At 36.6% G+C, this 19,521-nt stretch overlaps 2 protein-coding genes across 4 annotated transcripts in view; both read right to left on the bottom strand.

Annotated features, from left to right (window-relative positions):
* ACBD5 (acyl-CoA binding domain containing 5) overlaps positions 1-19,521 on the bottom strand; it is a 137,880-nt gene that overhangs the window by 62,658 nt on the left and 55,701 nt on the right. The window lies entirely within an intron of this gene.
* YME1L1 (YME1 like 1 ATPase) lies at positions 144-18,773 on the bottom strand. 2 transcript variants are annotated; one of them, XM_064636216.1, is made up of 19 exons: positions 18,659-18,773; positions 16,333-16,464; positions 15,353-15,518; positions 14,340-14,438; positions 13,174-13,283; positions 12,026-12,176; positions 11,824-11,931; positions 10,937-11,019; positions 10,025-10,115; positions 9,115-9,267; positions 7,654-7,786; positions 7,128-7,190; positions 6,543-6,655; positions 6,041-6,196; positions 4,791-4,942; positions 3,765-3,891; positions 3,592-3,665; positions 3,042-3,128; positions 144-1,929 (listed from the first exon to the last, which is right to left on the bottom strand). In XM_064636216.1, the coding sequence occupies exons 1-19, from the start codon at positions 18,671-18,673 to the stop codon at positions 1,786-1,788; spliced, it is 2,157 nt and encodes a 718-aa protein (XP_064492286.1). In that variant the 5' UTR covers positions 18,674-18,773; the 3' UTR covers positions 144-1,785. The 2 variants fall into 2 exon arrangements, with proteins under 2 accessions (XP_064492286.1, XP_064492278.1); XM_064636208.1 differs by lacking the exon at positions 18,659-18,773 and adding an exon at positions 17,976-18,142.

Raw genomic sequence — 19,521 nt, 5'->3', positions numbered from 1 at the left:
ATCTCATTAGAGAGAGTGCAATTTTGCCATAATTCTCAAAATTTATTTACAACTTTAAATGTTATATACACCTCAATTTACATAGTAGGGAACTTGGTATTACATTTTATAGCAATTTACAATGAATAAAAAGAAAACCAATATGCATAATTAAAATTAACCTTTATTACTCCAAAAACAGATGCCAAATATGCAGTATATTTCTGTTTCTGTTGGCATATTTCTAAAATACATGTACAACTCTAACTAGTCAGCCTAGACATTTTGTATACTGTTTTATAACATTTGGAAGTTCTCCCACACGGAGTGGGATGTCACTATAGTAAGCTGACAAAAACAGGCAAAAAGAAAGTTACTCTGGTTTGGAAAGGAAAAAAAAATGCATGTGCTCCTACTAAAAAACTAAGTTATAATCAAGCATTACTCAGAAAATTCTAAAATACTGTTACTTATAGTTTTAGGTGTAGCTACCAGTTTCCACTCACACTTATTGGCACCAGCCCAACTATTTTAATGTCCAAGTACGATAACCTTCAACATCAATATGCTAAAACAGGCCCTCTCTGCAACACAAGCTTATAGTCCCACAAGGCTACAACTGATTGTGCAGAAAGATTATTATCAAGATGTCTTATTCATAAAAGCCAGTTCCATGAGATCAAAAGATTACTGGCATTTAATTGCTAGCAATCACTTCCACTTGATTGGAAACTGCTTTTGTTTTTGAAACTTTTTTCTTATTTTCTTAGAATTTCCAGAGGTTTCTGTACGGATTGAAAGAAAAGGTTTTATTTCTTTACTTCTACTGTACAACAGAACTGGGAATGTTATTTGAAACAACACATGCTTCAAACATTTTCTGAACTACTCTTTAGTAAGCAACATTGCCCTCTTTGAAGAAATTATCTGTTGGATTATCAAACACCCATACATAGTATTAGTAGAAACTAATTCTGTAGCATCTTCAGCACTGTAAAAGCACTGTCATCAAAGCACTGTCATCCATTTACTACAGTTATAAAAATTTTAAGAATCTTGTCAGCAGCACATCAGAGATCACAGGTATTTCTCTTATCCCTGCTATGGTTCTGCCCCAAACATCGTCCAAAGAGGCTTAGACACGTTTAGCCTGTTGGTTTTGCATTAAAGTTTCTCTCCCAGCCATACACGTGTGTATTTTAATCCCAAGAGTACTGGAAACATGACCACTGATGTTTTTGCCAAACATGGAGCTCCCACAATGTAGCTACTTCATTCGTAGAGATGTCTTGTTACATTTCTAAATAAGAAGTCTTTAATAGTGGTCTCTAGCCTCAAATAGAGTATGAGCATTAGTTACACTACACACTACTGTTTTACATCTCTGTCACTCTGCATAACACATTCCATAGCACACACTGTGAGGTATCACTTCAAATGCACACATAGCAGCATGGCCCAGGATGCTGTGCTGTACCAGTGTATCTGCACACTTTTCTTCTCAGCTTCAACACATTTGATTGAACCAAAATGCTGAATTCAACCCTGAGATTTCGCCGCCTGAATAACTTCTTGTGCGAAGAGTATAGGGAACAGAGGATGAGAAACTAGCTTTATTTTGTGTCTTTTTCTGATGAGACACAACAAATAGATGAGTTAACAGAAGCTCACAAAGAGACAGACTAATATCAAGTGACACTAATGCCATACACACATCAGGAAGAGAAAAAAAGGCTATGCTGCGTAAGACTACTGCATTGCTAGATGTACATTCTTCAAATTATCAGTTACATATCCCAGAAGTTATCATCTTACTTCTAGTTTTTTCCCCTCTAGAACAATTTGGATTTCTTTGGCATCCAAAGTCTCATATTTCAATAAAGCTTCTGCTAAATTCTTGTGTTCTTTTGCATGAGTCTTCAGGATGTTCTTTGCTCGCTCATATGAGTCCTAATATTAAAAACAGGTAGAAGGAGATTTTAAGATTTTAGAACAAAAACAACAGCAAGATGGCACTTTAAAAACTGTTTCCAGGAAATACAGCTTGAAACAAACATTTGAAGTTGTGCCTTATATTTCATAGCTAGCACAGCTCCTGACTCATGAAGATTTAAAACTCAGCTGGCATAATTTTAATGAAAAACAACCAAACACTTTATGTCACCTTTATTTTGCATAAGTAGGACTAAAAATAAAATCCTGAGACAAACCTTAGTATTTTTATATATGACTTAGAAAAGACTTATTATAAAAGTTGAAAATTTCCTGATTTTTATAACAAGTATATTTAGTTTTGCATTATGAGTAGAGCTACAGCATTCACAGATTATTCCTTAAAGGCTAATAAAACTCCATTATTATGCATTTTTAAAAAGCTGAAAGCTACCAGTTGCTGCAGTAGATGCACATTGCCAGCATTACCAGCTTCAACCTGTAGTCCTGCATCGGTAGTTCTCACATGACCAAGTCAGTTCAAAAACAACTACAGCAGAAGTTTGATCATTTAAATGTTACGATATAAGTAATTTTCCTGCCTGTACCAAACTATTTCAGACTACCACAGCCAGTGATTGCAAAGTTCAGTGATTATCAAATGTTACAGATTTCCCTAAGCATCTGACACTGATCCCTGTGAGGAACAGGATACTGAAGGCAACTCTTTGATCTGGTATGGCCTTTCCTGTGATTCTATACAAAATTATAGTTATGAAAAATGAAAGTAACATAAAACATTCACATCTGTTCTAAAACAATTTATAGCCATACTTTTTTCCCTATTAATTGAATAGGCAAAATACAAATCCTGACCAAATGTAAGAGGAAGTGTTAAGGAGTGTACTAAAGGACCCAACACCACCAACTCGATTCACACTACTTGTGCATGGCAATCACCAAGTTTTGACATGCACAGATTCAACGTTGCAGCTACATTAAATACTTTGGAATACTTTCATCCACCTGTATCTTTTCACCAGTATGCATCATAAAAATGAACAATCGAGCAAGCAGATATTCAGCACATCTCAAACTAAACGTATCAGAGTGGAGGGGGAGAGACTTACCCGTAGAAGCGTCCTTACTTCCTGTTCAATTGCAGACTGGGTTTCAGGGCTGACTTTCCCTGTATCAGTGTAGGTCATAACACCAAGCTAAACAAAACAAACACATCTTTATCTTGCCACTGTTGCAAGATCCCGATTAAGTATTTTCTTCCAGAAAAACCAAACCAAAATCCCTAGACTACTAACACTTGATGGGTAATAAACATGACTAAAGGAGCTTCTAAAGAAAATTCAGTGTTGTTACCGTCCTCACCCTCCCAAACCCAAGATTACCCTCAATTCCAAAATGTTTGGCTTTATAACTATTTCCTGAAGACATTAGTAACTTTCAAGGCCATTTTGAGGTGAAAATCCTGTAAGGTAATTTTTAAACTGTCAAGTACATCAGTTTTCTAGTTGAGCTTTCTAGTTTGAGCAGGTCAAAAGGTTTACTCTTTTTGTCAAAACTACTTACACTAGTTTCAGTGATCACTGACACCCACCTAAGCTTTAATTACAGAACAAAACTTGTCTTTGTTCCATATAAATATTAAAGGATTGATAACACTACCTTCTCACTCATTCCGAATCTAGTCACCATCAGTTTTGCAATTTTAGTAGCGTTGTCAAAATCACTGGAAGCACCTAAAGAGCAAACAGATCTAAGTCACATTACTGAAACCAACTTAAACATGCCAATTCACACCCTTGATCCAAAAGCTTTTTAAATACCGATCAGCTGACCTGTCGTGATGTGATCAGTTCCAAATATGAGCTCTTCTGCTACTCTTCCTCCCATACAGACATCCATCTGTGCAAGCAACTGGGATCTAGTTTCACTCCATCTGTCATTTTCCGGGAGCAAAGACACCTGTAAGATACAGAACTGTGGTCAGGTAACAAAAAACCCTGAAGAAATACTGAAATAACCTCAAAAATATTCTTGTTTATATCCAAAGGCTTTTACGCAACACTTTAAATGCTCTGGGCCTCCTCCATGTCTGTGCACTCATCAGGTTTGCTTGGAGGTTTTTAGTTTAACCACTGAAATAACTTCCAGCAGACCATGAGCACCACATCAAATTGAGCAACTTACACCTATCACCAAAAAAACCCAGAACAATCCGTTCTCCTTATTCCCTACACTGAGCACAAATCAGCTTGCCCAGAGGATTCAGGCCAATGGTTTTCGTTAACTGAACACATCAACTTGGAAAAAGTTCAACAGAAATAGATACAATAGAAATATTTTTCTGTACAAATGCTTGGCAGCTAAGGGCAAAATAGAAAAACTTAGGGTTCTATGCTAGAAACAAGACAAGGTAACCAGTTAAGTTTAGAAAAGCCACACTGGACAAAGAGCAACTTGATAAAGGATGTTTGTGTTAGAAGTAAAGTTCAGCTGTGCTTCTACTTACCAGTCCTTTAGACATTCTTCAAAGTTTTGCTGTTGGGTGCTATTTTAACTACAGCAGAATCAAACTTATATTTCTTTCCTTGTACGTTTGAGTTGTTATACTAGTGTACACCAATTTACTTTTAAATGAAGGAAGAAAGCTTTCTGTCACACAGAAAAGATGACCAGTGGGTTTTCCAAGAAATTGCTCATAACTGAGTATTTCAACAGATTACAATATACAATAACATAAACACAACAAACAGCATTGTTGGCAAATTCCTCAACGCCACCAAAACAACAGAAAAATAAAACTAAAGAAATACTAATAAATAAAATAAATACTAATAGAACTAGATAGATTAAACACTCACGTGTCCCAGTGTTGTTCCTCGTGTCATGATTGTGGCCTTGTTGATTGGCATTGCATCCTTAGTATAATATGCAATGATGGCATGTCCAGACTCATGGTAAGCAGTGATGGTTTTGTTTTTCTCATCAATCTCTACACTTCTACGTTCGGGTCCTTAAACAGAGGAAAATTAAATTAACTTTTTTGTACAGCTGAACCACCACAATCCACCCATTGCATATACTCAAACAGAACCCAAAGCAGCTGAGGAACAGCATGCAAACAAAGGGAACTGACACTCATTAACTGCAAAATATTTACGAGTCAGATTTTAAAGTCTAAAAATGGACCTGAACATACTCTACAAACAAGCTGCTTTTAAAGGAATAGATTGAAGAGGCAATCTAAGTAACTGAAAAAATTCCATGTCTTTTCTCAAGCAGGAACAGATCAGATTGTTAGTGTTTATGTCTCATATGTTTAAGCTTTGTGCTATCACAGGACAAGCTAGTTAAACAGAAGTTCCAGGTTTCTGGTAATTTATTTGCTCCTTTCCTTTATGAGTAAGTAGGGGAAGGATAAGAAAAATCAAGCCTGTTCCTCCCTCTGAGTTGAAGTACAAGATGCATTTTTGATTTTAAAAAGAGCATCAAGTTTTAAAGAGTTCTACGTATTGCTCTCTGGTCCCAAAAGCTTCTATACAGAAGTAACTAATAAGGGACTTATTTGTTAAAAAAACACAAAAAACCAAAACCAACAACAACAAAACAAAAACAAAAGAAAACAAAAAACAAACAAACAAACAAAAAGAAAGAACAAAACAAAAACAAAAGAAAAAACAAAAAACAAAACAAAAAACAAAACAAAAAAAAAGAAAAAAAAACCAAAAAAACCAAAAAATAAAATACAAAACAAAAGAAAAACAAAAAAGAAAAAACAAAACAAAAAATAAAAGAAGAAACAAAAGAAAAAAACAAAAGAAAAAAAAAGAAAAACAAAAGAAAAAAACAAAAGAAAAAACCAAAAAACCAAACAAAAACAAAACAAACACAAAAAAACAAAACAAAAAAACCACAAAGTAAACCCCGAAAAACAAAGCAACCTAATGCAAAAAGAAAGAAAGCAACCAAAAAAAAACCCCGCAAAAAAATCAATCCAACAATCCAAAAAACAACAGCAAAAAATTTCTCTCTTTCCCTATAAAAGTCTTAATCACACAAGAAAACCTCTGTGTACTGTAATATACATGTGTGTCTTTTGTATAAATCCTACCCATTAGAATTTTGTCCTTGGAGAATTCTAGTTCCTTCATGGTTACCATATCTTTTCCATCAACAGCTGCCTTCAGGGCAGCTTGATTTACAAGATTTTCAAGCTCTGCTCCTGAAAATCCTACTGTGCCTCGTGCAATTATTTCTGGATCAACAGCTGTGGGGGAAAAAAAAAACCCAAACAAATTTGTCATTAAGAGTCCATATTGCTCCCGCAACTGCAAGCAAGAATCATGTTCTATTAAAACATATGCATTAAACAAAGAATTTTCAGTATTAGAAGAAATGAAGCCTAATTGTCAAGACACTCTGAACTGTTAGGGACTAGAAAGAAACACTGCCTCAGAAAATCGTTACAACACTACATATTAGGCAATTTTTGTGTTCTTTATTAAAGACACATGGTAAAGCCATAATTGCCAATATAATAAAGGGCAAACACATGAGGGGGCTGATACAGTATAAAAACCGTTACATGAAAAGATACTATAGTATTTACTTACATGGATCATACTTGATTTTATTAAGGTACCACTTCAGAATTTCTGTACGACCTCTCACATCAGGCTTGGGAACAGTAACTTGCATATCAAAGCGACCAGGACGTATTAGAGCACTAAAGGAAATGGCAATTTAGCACACTGACTGAAAAATGCTGCAGTAAACTTACTAACATATCAAGGAAGAAAAATTCATTGCTATTTCTAAAAACACCTACAAAGATTATGTCTCATGCACAGATGCAAAGAATATGTTTTTCTTATCTGCTTATAAAAAGACCGATGAAAGATGTTTATTGACAACGTGTTTTAAAGGGCTTTTTGCATTTGAAAATTTTGCATTGTGAACAAGGAATTCAGCCAGTCAAATTTTAAATGCTAAGAAGCACATTACTTATTTCTTCAGTAACTCTGCAACATATTAAATACCAAAAACTGGTCATACACATTCTTTTTAAGAGGGAAAAACCCGAGCTGTAACACTGTAATACCTGAAGATTATCACAAGCAACTTTGTTGTTGTTGCAGGTGTTTTTTGTTTGCTTTTTAATATATGCTCTGTAAAAATGATCAATGCATTATACTCACTTATCTAATGCTTCAGGGAAGTTTGTTGCACCAATAATAACAACACCTTCATTCGGTTTAAATCTGTGTGGATAAAAGGTGAGAATTTTTTTTTGGACACAGAAATTACAATTTTGTCCATAAATACTTCTGTTACTTAGTTCAGTGACTTCACTGTCAAGTCAAAAACGACATTGAATCCAACAACTGTTTAAAAACATGCTCTGATCTGACTTGAACTTCATCCTTTAGATATATAATCAGGCTAAAAAAATTGTAGCTACTGTGTGACTACAACTCAGAACCTTCTATAATCTTTACAACAAGGCCATTAATGCAACTGCTGGCAGTACTAGAAAGTACTGCCATAAAAGCATATTAAATTTATATCCTTTTTATACATAAAAGCATATTAAATTGATATCCTTAAAATCGTTACAAAAACTTACGTAAAACTTCAAAGCTGTCAAGGAGAAAAAGTTCATCCAAACGTCCAGAATACCAGTTAGTCAAACACCTTCTTTGCCCTCAGAATCCATACACTTACCCATCCATTTCAGCGAGAAGTTGATTAATGGTCTGTCTTGAATAGGGGTGCATTGGAGATTCAATTCTCTTCCCACCAACAGAGTCCAATTCATCAATAAATATAACGCAAGGTGCATTTGCTTTTGCTTCCCCTGACAAAAGGAAAATAGCAGAAGGGCGTTGAACCACACAAAGGAGCAAACAGTGTATCATGTAATTTAAGATTCTATTTTTCTATTACTCTTGGGTTATAAAGTGTTCTATTAAAAATCATCAGAATTGTCTTGATTTTAGCTTAAAAAAAAGGAAATGTATTTCTGAAATGGAGAGACACAAAGAGAAGCAAGGTTTTTAATCTCTTCATCAGTTATTCTTATCATGCTACAAGAAATCACCAGTAAAATAGATTAGGAAATTGTTGTATTTTGTATGAACGCCCTACAACAGTTTCTTCCATAGGCTTGGGTAGAGAACATTTGCCTATTAAATAAAAACAATATGATATGTGATGATTCTCAACACTAACTTATTTTAATAGAACCTGCTTGTTATTTAACTGTGAAGGGCTCACACTCAAGTTTACAGGTATTAAAAACACAAAATAAAATTGCAGCCATAAACTTGGAAACCACTGGTTGGTACATGCATGCCAAGATGCAACTTATTCACCCAGCCAGACATATCTGTAATGCTATCAATGTACAAGTCAGTCATCTAAACTTCTAAAGTCAACAGAAGGAAATGCATTTTTAAGGTACTACACATATTACATTTTGCATCCCTTCCACATGAAGCAAGTCATGTTTCTTCTACAAATGCAAACTACTTTGTACATTGCACATATTTGACACTACCAATTATCCATTTAAGTGAGAACCTGGATATCCCCCTCCCCAATAATATTTGCATACTTAAAACAGAAAGCCTCTTTTGTGAAAGCTATAAATCTAATCATTAATTTTGAAAGTTTCATTATAATGCCCTTTATTTTGAGCCTATTGATGGGTGTGAGAAAGGAAATGTCAGCTTATTGCTATGCTGTGATACCATAAAGCTCTAATTCAGATTAACAAAAAATAAAAATATGAGGGAAGTAATTAAGAAGGTTAACACTATTTTTAACCTTAAATTTACAATTCAAAATTTACAACAATTTATGTGTGACTAAGTTTATAATTTCAAATATTTCATTTAGTTTATAGGACATTTCATTTCTAATTAAATTACTTTTTCTTTCTTGGACTGTTACAACACCAGTTATAATCTCTGCTATAATTTCATCTGATGACTAGGAAGATTCTCCAGTTAAACAATGCTCACAGAATTCTAACATTTACCTACAGAAGTAAAGCTTTATTTATTAGCCTCGTGCACTTTTACTTCCAGTAACCAGAACTGGAACTAATCAAACCATATAAACACCACTGAATACTTAATCTCCCACATGAAAAGATTTCAAACCCACAAATATTTAACTTACTGAACAGGCTTCGGATGCGACTCGCTCCTACACCAACAAACATCTCATCAAACTCTGATCCAGATGCATAATAAAATGGAACATCAGCTTCACCAGCTACAGCTCGTGCAAGAAGCGTTTTACCGGTACCAGGTGGTCCAACTAACAGAATACCTAAAAGACAAACAAAAAACCCAAACAACAAACACACCAAATCCACACAGTCTTATTATATGGGTAGTTTCTTTCGTAGATTAGAAGAAATAATTTACACTTGGCTTCAAAAATCTATTAACATCCCATTTCAGATACTGCTCATTACGTGCAGCCTGAAGGAGCTTCCTGTAACAAATCTAGATACAATCTGATGCACATTTAACCGACACAAACAGAAACAGAAATCTAAAGTATTCTACAAAATTACTGCTGAGTTTAGCAGCTGAATCCCTAAGTGTTTTCTTCAAATTGACATTTTCCTGGCTGTTTCTGGGGAACTTTTTTTTTTAATTAAATCATTCCAAGTAATTGTCTTTAAACAGGATAGAGCACTAACGAGAAACAGACTTATCAGGTTTATGTATTTCAGATTCACTTAGGACTTCCACTATGATCAATCTTAATCATCCTTTTAAATGAAAACATTTGTTTCTGAGCTGTCTAAGCAGTTAACGAGCACTAAAGGTGCTGCAAGCCATAAGGAGGAAATAAAGGCCTTTTAAGAGTTCAGTTACATAAATCCCCAGGGCACTGTTTATTAGTTTAATAAATAAAGAAGGCACAGTAAATTTTGTCTAACTCCAAAATTTTCATTTGCATAATACATGAAAAAAACCAGTAAGAAACTAGGCTGTAAATAAGTCACTCAGTATAGAACAAGCTACACAGCCATGGCTAAATAGGTCTTTCACTTCTGCTGAGCAATGGTTCTTACCTTTTGGAAGTTTACCTCCTAAAACAGTAAATTTATGTGGGTTTTTCAGAAATTCCACAACTTCTTGCAATTCCTGTTTTGCTTCTTCAACCTACACATTAAAAACATGACACAAATATAACTAAGCATTTATAAAATACTGCATGTTTTCTGTATATGAGTTTTGTAGTAGAGATTAAGTCCCTAATTGCGTATTGATCAAAAATACAAACAGAAAACAATAAAAGTGTACCACAAGATTTGTCTGGATACCAACTGCCCATGCATTTAATTCAACCTATCCCAGAACTGCTCACAGGAATAAGTAAACATTAAACTTAGTAACAATGAAGGAAAAACCCAACAGTTCAAGACCAGATCTGAACAACAACATAAATACAAAATCAAAGTTCTACATCAAGATATTAGTCTAATTAATTCATAAGATATTAATTCTATTAGTCCGAGGAGAAGGAAAGGGGAGGTCCTCATTTTGCCACTAACAGTCAAAGAACAACTGAACAGAAAAAATAAAGCTATCCCATAAGCAGTGACATGCCCACTTTTTTCCTGTCCTAATATCAGAAAGAGATGGCACTAAGAGGGAAACAATCCAATGGCCTTATCATCTTCTTGTACCTATCAACTTCTGCATATAATAGATTAACATGGCTATTTATGGCCTGCCTTTTGCTATTCTAGCCTTTAAAAATGTCACTCAACAAGTAGAGAGTGCACCTTTTATAAGCTATTAAATGCCACAAAAATATAGAGTAGAACAAGAGTGGTTTAAGCCTTCCTTCATCTTGGAGTGGCCAACATATACAAAGCTTCAGTTCATACAAAGAAATTTCCTGAACAGAGTAAGACATTCTTCAGACTCACAATCATTAGTTAAACAAGAACTTGCAGACATTTTACTTTTGATCTTACCCCTTTTACATGTTCGAAGGTGACATTTTTCAACTGGATTGGATCAACTGCTGCATCAAAGATACTTGATGTTCGAAAGCGTACTAAGAGCAAACAGCAGATGACGAACAACAAATTTACACATAAAGTCACTTCATTCCAAGACTGGATTTTGCACCTGAACTCATAACACTAAGACACCGACTTGACACCCGCCCTTTTAAAAGGGCACATGTCCATTTACAAGTGTCCAGCAAGAATAACATTAATTTTTAAAAAAATTCCTTAAAATATTGGCAATTCATTCAGTGATGTGCTTTTTAGACATGTGTAGTACAGAAAACTCTGCATTCAGAAGCATGTACACAGCCAAAGCTTCTCCCCTCAGTGTTTCTGCATATACTCTGACTTTCTTAACACCCAGGCGATACCTTAGCATCAAGCTGAATATCTCCAGTTAAACTAGCTCAGCCTTTGATCGTTCCACTGTTTCCAATGGATTTCTTGAGATGACAATTTGACAATGCAAGTTCCTAGTTGCTATAAACTAGGCTGTGATTGCAAATTCAAAAATAAAACCATTTTGCCTATAGCTGATCCAGGTAACACCATCTAAACTGAAAGACAAATACATAATTGGTAAACAGGCTGACTTCTCAGGTTCCATATAACTGCTTCACCAAAAAAAATAAAGCAATTATACTAACACACAACTTTTTTGTCTTCATAAACGCTTTGTCACATTGCCATCTGAAAGGCTGTAGCCAGAAGCAATAAATAACTCTTTCATTAGTACACTGAAACATTATCCTAAAACAATTATAATGTCAAAATATATTTCATTTATGCTAAACCTGCTGGAAGAAACAACACAAGTGCAACAGCATGGAAAAAAAATGTTAACTAACCAGCATCGGAAAAGGAACCTTTCCCAGGTAAAAATGATGAGTATATAGCAAGATAAAAACAAAGAACGAAGAGAAAGAAAGAAAGCAAACGTGATCTTCTTAAGGAATCTGTAAAAGAAAAAAAAAACCACATATTTAACCTGGGCTGAAATAAACTACTTGTTGATTGCAAAGACAAAATACGAGAACTAAAACAACTTACCAAGTGTTTTTTGTAGGAATACCTGGGCTTTCAAAAAGCCTTCTGCAAAACCAGTTTTAAAAGCATCCTGGTGTGCCTCTGGGATGTTTTTTGTTTTCATTAGCGCATCTAAGTTTTCAACATCAATTCGTCGCTTTCTCAGGATAAAGCTCTGAAATATTTTCCAAAGCACTGTTACTATACACTAAGCTTTGAGATATAGTTAACTTACCACGTAGCTAGCATGGGGGATGAGGAAAAGAATAAATCACAAAAGCAAATAATTCAGGTGCTATAGGGTTAGTTAGATGATACAGAGCAGTCACTCGAGTGTGGAATCCCCATGGTTCGAGCAGGGGCACCCTCATTTTTGCTGAGCAAATCAGTTTCAGAGTTCTCTCAGATCCCGGTTCCAAACAGAAAACAGCCTAAGCAGATCTGTACACAACCAGATTTGTTCATTGGATTTAGTGGGAGTTATTAGCTTAAGCTTTTTGCTTTATTTCCAATTGCAAAGTATCTTTGTAAGTTTAGTTTTGATGGAGCTTAAACAAATATATTTCACATGCCCTATCAAATTTACAAGCAGCACTGCACGGAGCTAGCTCTGGTTTATCGTCATCCACAACATATCTAGTCCGCAGATGAAATAAGCCACATGTGCCAAAAAGAAGGGAAGAGTTCAAAGATAATTTACACATGCAATAAGATCAAAGGCCTTAATTGGTCTGACTTCCGCACAACCAATCAGAAGCAAAGAGTACCTCGGTTAATTTGGTTTCATTATCTGCTGACTTGAAAACATACATTCTGGTATGTCAAACTAGCTGTACTTCTGTTCAAAGAAGTACTTAATTTGAGTCAAAGCTATTTTTAACAAAGGCACAGAAACAGAATACAGAAAGTTTTATTTCTAGAGTTTAAAACCATATTTATACTCTGAAACTATTCAACTAAATATCCAAATAATCTTTGTATTGGTGATATATGAAGCAAATACGTGTATTAATGAGAAAAAAACCAGATTGCAATTAGCTCAAGTTTTTGAATTAAAAAATTCTTTCATACTAATGAAAGAAAATACCCCTGGAAAATTATGAAGGCTCATTCAAGAGAAAGAGGTGGTCTGAATAAGCCCAAAAGAACTTCATAATGTTACTCATATTTACCTTCAAAAGTGAAGAAAGTGAACTTTTTGTTTCTGTGAATTGTTCAGATGTTGACTGTAGGCGTCGTGCTCTTGATCTCAAAGTCTTAAAGTTCCGTGACTGTATGTACACTTTAAGTAGTAAAAATAAATAAAAGTTAAAAATTACTCATTATTATCACTATTAAAAAAATAGTCTAAGAAATTTCAGAAACTCTTACATGAAAGAATACAGAATACAATCTTCCCAACATGTCCACTGCACTGTAAATGGATACTTTGGTAACCACAAACCATATTTGTAATCTGAACTTGCACACTAGCTGCTCACTGTTTCACATAAAATTTTATGTTAAAATGATCAGGAGCTCATGTTGTGAATTACAGATTGGCCAACTCAGGGAATAGGAGACATGCAGCTGAATTAAATTCAGGCAGGCTGATAAACATGAAGCATTCAGAAGCAAATCCAGAAGGATGAGAATAAAGCCTTCTCTACAAGCCCAGATGATAAGGTGCCCTGAGGAGATCTGGAAGGGCTTAAGTGTGCTGTTACCTTAGGAACTGACAAAAGAAACCATTTAATCACAGTGATCTTATAGCACTATAAGAAAACCTTGTGATGGAGATTTTACCACATAAATCTCAGAAGCCAAGAATATTTATCTTTTTTCACTATCTTTTAAAATAAACACCAATGCCAGTCAATTATATAGTTTTCACTAACTTTTTTGTTATACTATAACAGCACCAGATAAAAAGAACTTCTGCAGCTGATCTTTGAACCCTGCTCAAAAAAAGTCTAAATTCAACATTTGATCAGGCAGCTCTGCAGTACTTTAAAGCAACCACCAAAGCCCTCAGAAAGCTTAACTGGATGAGTGCCGGATTCAACATATTTATTGATTCAAAAATAGTCACTTCATCTATGATCTTTAAGAATATGATCCACAAATACTGACATCTTGAAACAAGATTCTATGGCAACATGATGTTTACTAACTTAATCTTGAAACGTACTACTCAAATGCAAAAATAACTTCATGACCGAAAGTGTCAACATCACATAAAGTTCCTCCTGGAGCTTACTGTATTTCCTGAGTGATGCCTTTAAAACAAATGTAAAAACCTTCCCAGCCTAGAAAAATACTATAGAGATTAAAAACAATGTAGTTTATTGCTTTATACCTGGCCAACATCGAACACCTGAACAGAAATTTTGGAGGGGATTGGGATGTTGTCTGTACAAACAAGATGAGCGTAAAACACTGAAAACATCCACAAAACCTGTAAAAAGATGCAGCAAAGTGTAAATACATCCTATTTTAAATGGCAACTCAATATTACTTCTAGCACAGTTTGGGTTTTTTTTCCTTTCTTAAACAATAGAGTCCTTCAGGCATCTTTAATTAAACAAATTACCAGAACATCTATCAAAGCTTTGAAGCATTTGCAACTATTTTGTTCAGGCAATTGTCTCTAGGCTATTTTTTTTTTTAATATCTCATATCACAATGCAATTTAATAATTTTTCTCAAATAGCAGCCCTAGGGTATTACTCATAATACTCCTTCTCCCTATTGCTATACACTGTAGGCAGTATCTCAAATGTCAGCTCTATGCTTCTTTTTCTAATACTTTCTTCAGCATATATTAGCATTCTACAATGGCCTTACTTCCTGCATTTTAGACTAATTCCAACAAAAAAATCTTTAACTGTAAGGAACCATTCTTGGTTCATTTCAGACACAAAACACTCTACATGGACTGTTAGCAGTTTACCACATGGATTCCTTTCTAATTAATGTCTTTGCATAATGTTGCTTCAAGAAAAAGGGAACAACAATGTAAACTGGAGATGTTTGTGATCGTGCTACATTAGTAGATTAGCAAAATCTAATGTCTTGGTGAAACAAACTGGTGGAAAAATTCGCAGCTCAGGTCTGTCATTAAGACAAATGAACTTGTACTACCAGCTGAGTTCAGACAAGTTTAACAGCAGACAATTTCAAATCTGAAGCTGAATTCCCAAGTTTCAAAAACACCACTCTAGAGACAATCCATATACAATTAAAAATACATTAAATATGCTTTTTAACTATGAATTATCTACAGCACAAGAGATTAAACTAAAGAATAACTGTATTCACCTTAATAATTTAACTCTCACCAATTCTCATAAGCACTTCACTCAAACATACCATGCTTATTTTCAAAGAAGGACTGAGCAGAGACGTACGACGTGTGCCACTGTGAGGAGGCTTTGTTTTCTGCACAGTAGCCAGGAAGTAACCTGTTCACCAACTCTTTGAACTGGTTAGGTTTCAAATCAGACAATCCCAGGTCTCTTAAATTTTTAACTAAAGACTGAAAAATAGAAATAAACGTTCAAAATTCCTTTAAGACTACCTTAGGGAAAAAAACTCCCAGTAGCACCAGAAGCAAATACAGATTCATACACAGACAAAGAAAAAAACCAAAGAAACAACAATGGAATCACAACACGGCAATGAATAGTACAATTCATGCTGACTTCCAAAATTCTGCAGTTAATGAGAGATTCAGTGTTTTTCCTCCAAAAATTTTCTTCGTTTTAAAACTTGTTGAAAGAAATTAGTTAAAAGAGAAGCGGCAAGATCTGATACTACTTTGCACTTCCTGTGTTTTAATTTTTAATGTCAAGAACAAGGAATACCTAATAATAATAATAAATGACATTTTAATAGAAAAATAAAAAAACCATGCAAATATGCTATTTAATCTATCAAAAACCTTCAACGTATCTTAAATTACAGTCAATTTTCTCACAAGTAATAATGAAAAACCTTGTTAGAACTTAGAGTGAAAAGACAACATGTGGTTTGTTAAAAGTTATTGTTACTTTAGAGAAAAAACCTTAAGTTGAAAGTGAAAACAAATCCTCTCCTCATTTGCAAATTACTGAGACAAATACCAGCTTTGTTTCTTAATGAAATACTGCAATTTTTGTAAATTCCTGACTGATGAAGCACCGACTGACTGCAGTTCTGTCAAAAAGTTACATTCTACATGGTAACATTCTGTTTTAGCCACATTACACTATTTTATAAACCAGGTGAGTATTAAATTCACTTAAACTGGTATTATTCAGATTTAATTTAGTTCAAAGCAAAACATCACTTTTTCTAAAGCTTTTTAGTACCTCAGTCTTCTGAGCCTCGTGCTCTGGGGAGGTGTCCCTCTGGACAGGCTGTATGGATGCTTTGCTGGCAGTAGTAGTGGAACTTTTTGGTGAATGAAAGGCATTGATAAGGTGACTCAGAGGAACAGTAGCCTGGGGAAAAAAAAAAAGCAGATAATGATTTAACCTTGTTTAAACTATTTAAACATATTTCTATTCCAAACCCTGACTTATAATTGTGTATCTTGTACATTGCCTTTCAATTAAAGACTTCAGCTTCAACACCACAGTGTTAGCTGATACCTCTATTTAAAGGGGGGGGGGAAAGAAACTTTAAGTGCACACAACAGATTAGAAGCTCACAAAGCTAGGAAGAGGAAAGAAAAAACAAAATGGGCTGTATTTTCATCTATAAAGTAATACTTCTATAGCTTGAAATATCTGTACTTTTCCTGCATTATACAAGTTATTCCCAAAAGCTGCCTTTATGTTTTCTTCCTTGGGAGTTCACTTTAGCAACACACCTAACATACACATAGACAGTCAAATCAGCAGTTCAGCAGCTTTCAGCTGACTCCACCTCATGAATCAGAACAGAAGCCCAGGTGCACCACTTATCAGGGCTCCTCCTCTAGCACATGACCACATCTCTTATGAATATATGGTACAAATAATTCCAACACTTCCAAAGTCTCAGCACACATCACTAAAATGAGCTGAGGTGCAACTCTGGCTGCTGGAGTGATATCTGACTGAAGCATAATCAGGTATGCCTGTGAATATTCTTCTGCAAGAACTTCCATCTCTGTGTTGACTAGAGAGACAATGCTGCAAGACATGAAAACTGCCTCATAATTAATTGTCCAAAGTTATAAACAAAGTCTGGGAGTTTACGGTAAAACCATAAAGTGTCCAGAGGTCAGAGCCAACATCCCAACCACTAACTTTCCTCCTGTATTTTCCACTGTGGTGAAATTACACACTGTTAGAAACATACAAATTCTTCCACTTCACTACACTAACAAAAGCTATTAACACATTCCCCACATCTGAAAAGAACAATCAAATCCTACTGTGGAATAAGACCATCACATACTAATCCCTCTAACACAAAACATAAAAGTAAAACCATTGGTTCAGTTCAAAGTCAACAAAACCCACCAGTCCCATCAGACTCACTGTCTAATAACAGATGCCTTCCCGACTGCATTCAGACTGCTCTATATAATAAATTATTGACGGGGTTTTTCTCCACTAACGCTTTTACGTCGTTTCTTTTCGGTTTTCACAACACCTGACAATTATCCGTACCGTTTAACTTTAGCTGTTGTAACACACACCACCACCCTTCGCTTCTAGTGCAGACACTAAAAAGCGCCATCTCCGGTTGTTTCGTCATTTCAGAAGGCTTTTACTATTCACAAGCTTTTACTGTACCTCCCTCTCTCTCCTCCGTTTACTTTTTCCCAGGTGCGGATCCCAGGCCCCCACCCGCTCCTCTCCCCGCTGCTCCCCCCGCACCAAATCCCCCGGAACGTGGCTCCTCCAGCCGAGTCCCGCAGCCCCCGGGCCCTCCGAGCGCCGCCGCCCGGACACGCAACGAGCCCCCGCCCGCCGGAGCGCGGGCCCCGCACTGGGCCGGGGCCGCCCCGCCAGCCCTTCACCTGCGGCTGCACGGTCGAGAAGGAGAACATCGTCCCGGTGGGGACGGCGAGCACCAGCGCCTCTCCCGCCGCCCAGCCGAGCCGCGGGAACCGCCACCGGGAGCAGGAGCGGCCCCGCTGCGGGAAATGTCCGCCCGCGGCCGCGCTGACCGGGCCCGCCCGCCCCGGAAGCGGCGCAGCGGGAACAGCTTCCGGGCCGCCGCTCGAAAGACGTCCCTCACGGGCCCTGCTCAGCGTGCCTGCCTCAGCGTGTCAACTTTCTAACCTAACAAACTGGTTAAGAGTTTGTTTCCCATTTTTTCAGTGACAACATCAGTAACCCCAATACTGTTACTTGCATTCAGTTAACATGGACCTACATGTTAGGCAGAATTTGGTCTTTAATATTTATCCTTTTTCTATGCCTTGTGCATTTTTTTTCCATGTGCTGTCCAATTATTTCGAGGGTTTATAACCATTTTGTTTCTTTCACCTGACCACTGTTCCTCACTGGAAGTGCTATCCCGCACCAGCTTACATTGATCTGGATGAGCACAGCCACAGTGCTGCTTCCCTCTGCCTTCCTGTACATCTCTGTTTTCCACTACCACCCTTGTGATCACAATCACGTGGCTCAGCTCGCTGATTTGGCAGAAACCTCACCTGGCAACAGCAAAAAACCCTAAAAGTTGATGAACATTTACCTGGATCCACCCCATGAAGTAGTTTGTCACATAGCTGTGCAATGAGTCGTGGTGCCTTGAGGGAAAGGAGAGAAGGCGTAGGCCCTCTTTCCGAGGAGCTCAGGCTGTACCAGAGTATGCGCTGCCTGATGCAGTTTCACAGTTGGCATAACCTGCTATTGGCACAGGATACCAGCACAAGGAGTAATCCCTCCTGCTCTCAGCTGGGCTTCTCTGCTGGCATCAGGGGCAGTGAGACACAGCTAAACTAACATTAAATGAAAACACAGACAATGATAGATTGTAGTTAATACCATTACAAAAAGCTAATTGAAAACATTTTCTACATTTGCTCATTAAATTGCATGTACTGCTGGAATCTGTGGGATAGCAGCTCTCCTTCACAAGTACATGGCCTCCCTGTGCAGTATCAGATTATAGGTGATGTGTCTTAGAGCAAAACAAGGGCCTGATGACTAATCTACTGTGTTAATAAAGACCCCCAGTTCTGCACTGACCTCTGCAGCTGCTGCACAGACTGCAACAGAACAATTAAGATCAGTGTGAATGAAACATGAATGGCAATGTATATGTGAAAGCAATATAAAGGCAGTAAGGCAAGAGTTAAAAAAATGACCAAGAACAGAACTGAGTGCAGTAAAACTGGTAAACACCTAGGGCTGTGCTGTGTAAACAGAACAGGCGGTCTGTGCTCTGATAAAGCGCTATCACAGATGGTTTGTCAGAAGGCCTACGCTCTGGCAACAGGGGAATGGCAACAAGGTCAGAGCACACTGTAAATGCCATCCCTGCCCCTGCTGTCACAACAGGGAGGCAGAATGGTAGCCATGGAGATATCCAAAGTAAGGACTCAAAACGCAGAG

Source organism: Pseudopipra pipra, chromosome 1 (genome assembly GCF_036250125.1).
Source record: "Pseudopipra pipra isolate bDixPip1 chromosome 1, bDixPip1.hap1, whole genome shotgun sequence".
In the NCBI taxonomy this organism is placed as follows: Eukaryota; Metazoa; Chordata; class Aves; order Passeriformes; family Pipridae; genus Pseudopipra; species Pseudopipra pipra.
The sequence above is the reverse complement of the archived record's forward strand: the minus strand, read 5'-3'. Positions and strand labels throughout refer to the sequence as shown.

Coding starts and splice junctions, on each gene's coding strand:
- YME1L1 (XM_064636208.1), bottom strand. CDS start 18,005: ATGTTCTCCTTCTCGACCGTGCAGCCGCAG. Junction 11,020..11,823: donor AGGTTCCTTTTCCGATGCTG/GTTAGTTAACAT, acceptor GTTTGCTCTTAG/TACGCTTTCGAACATCAAGT. Junction 4,943..6,040: donor CAAGGACAAAATTCTAATGG/GTAGGATTTATA, acceptor CCTCTGTTTAAG/GACCCGAACGTAGAAGTGTA.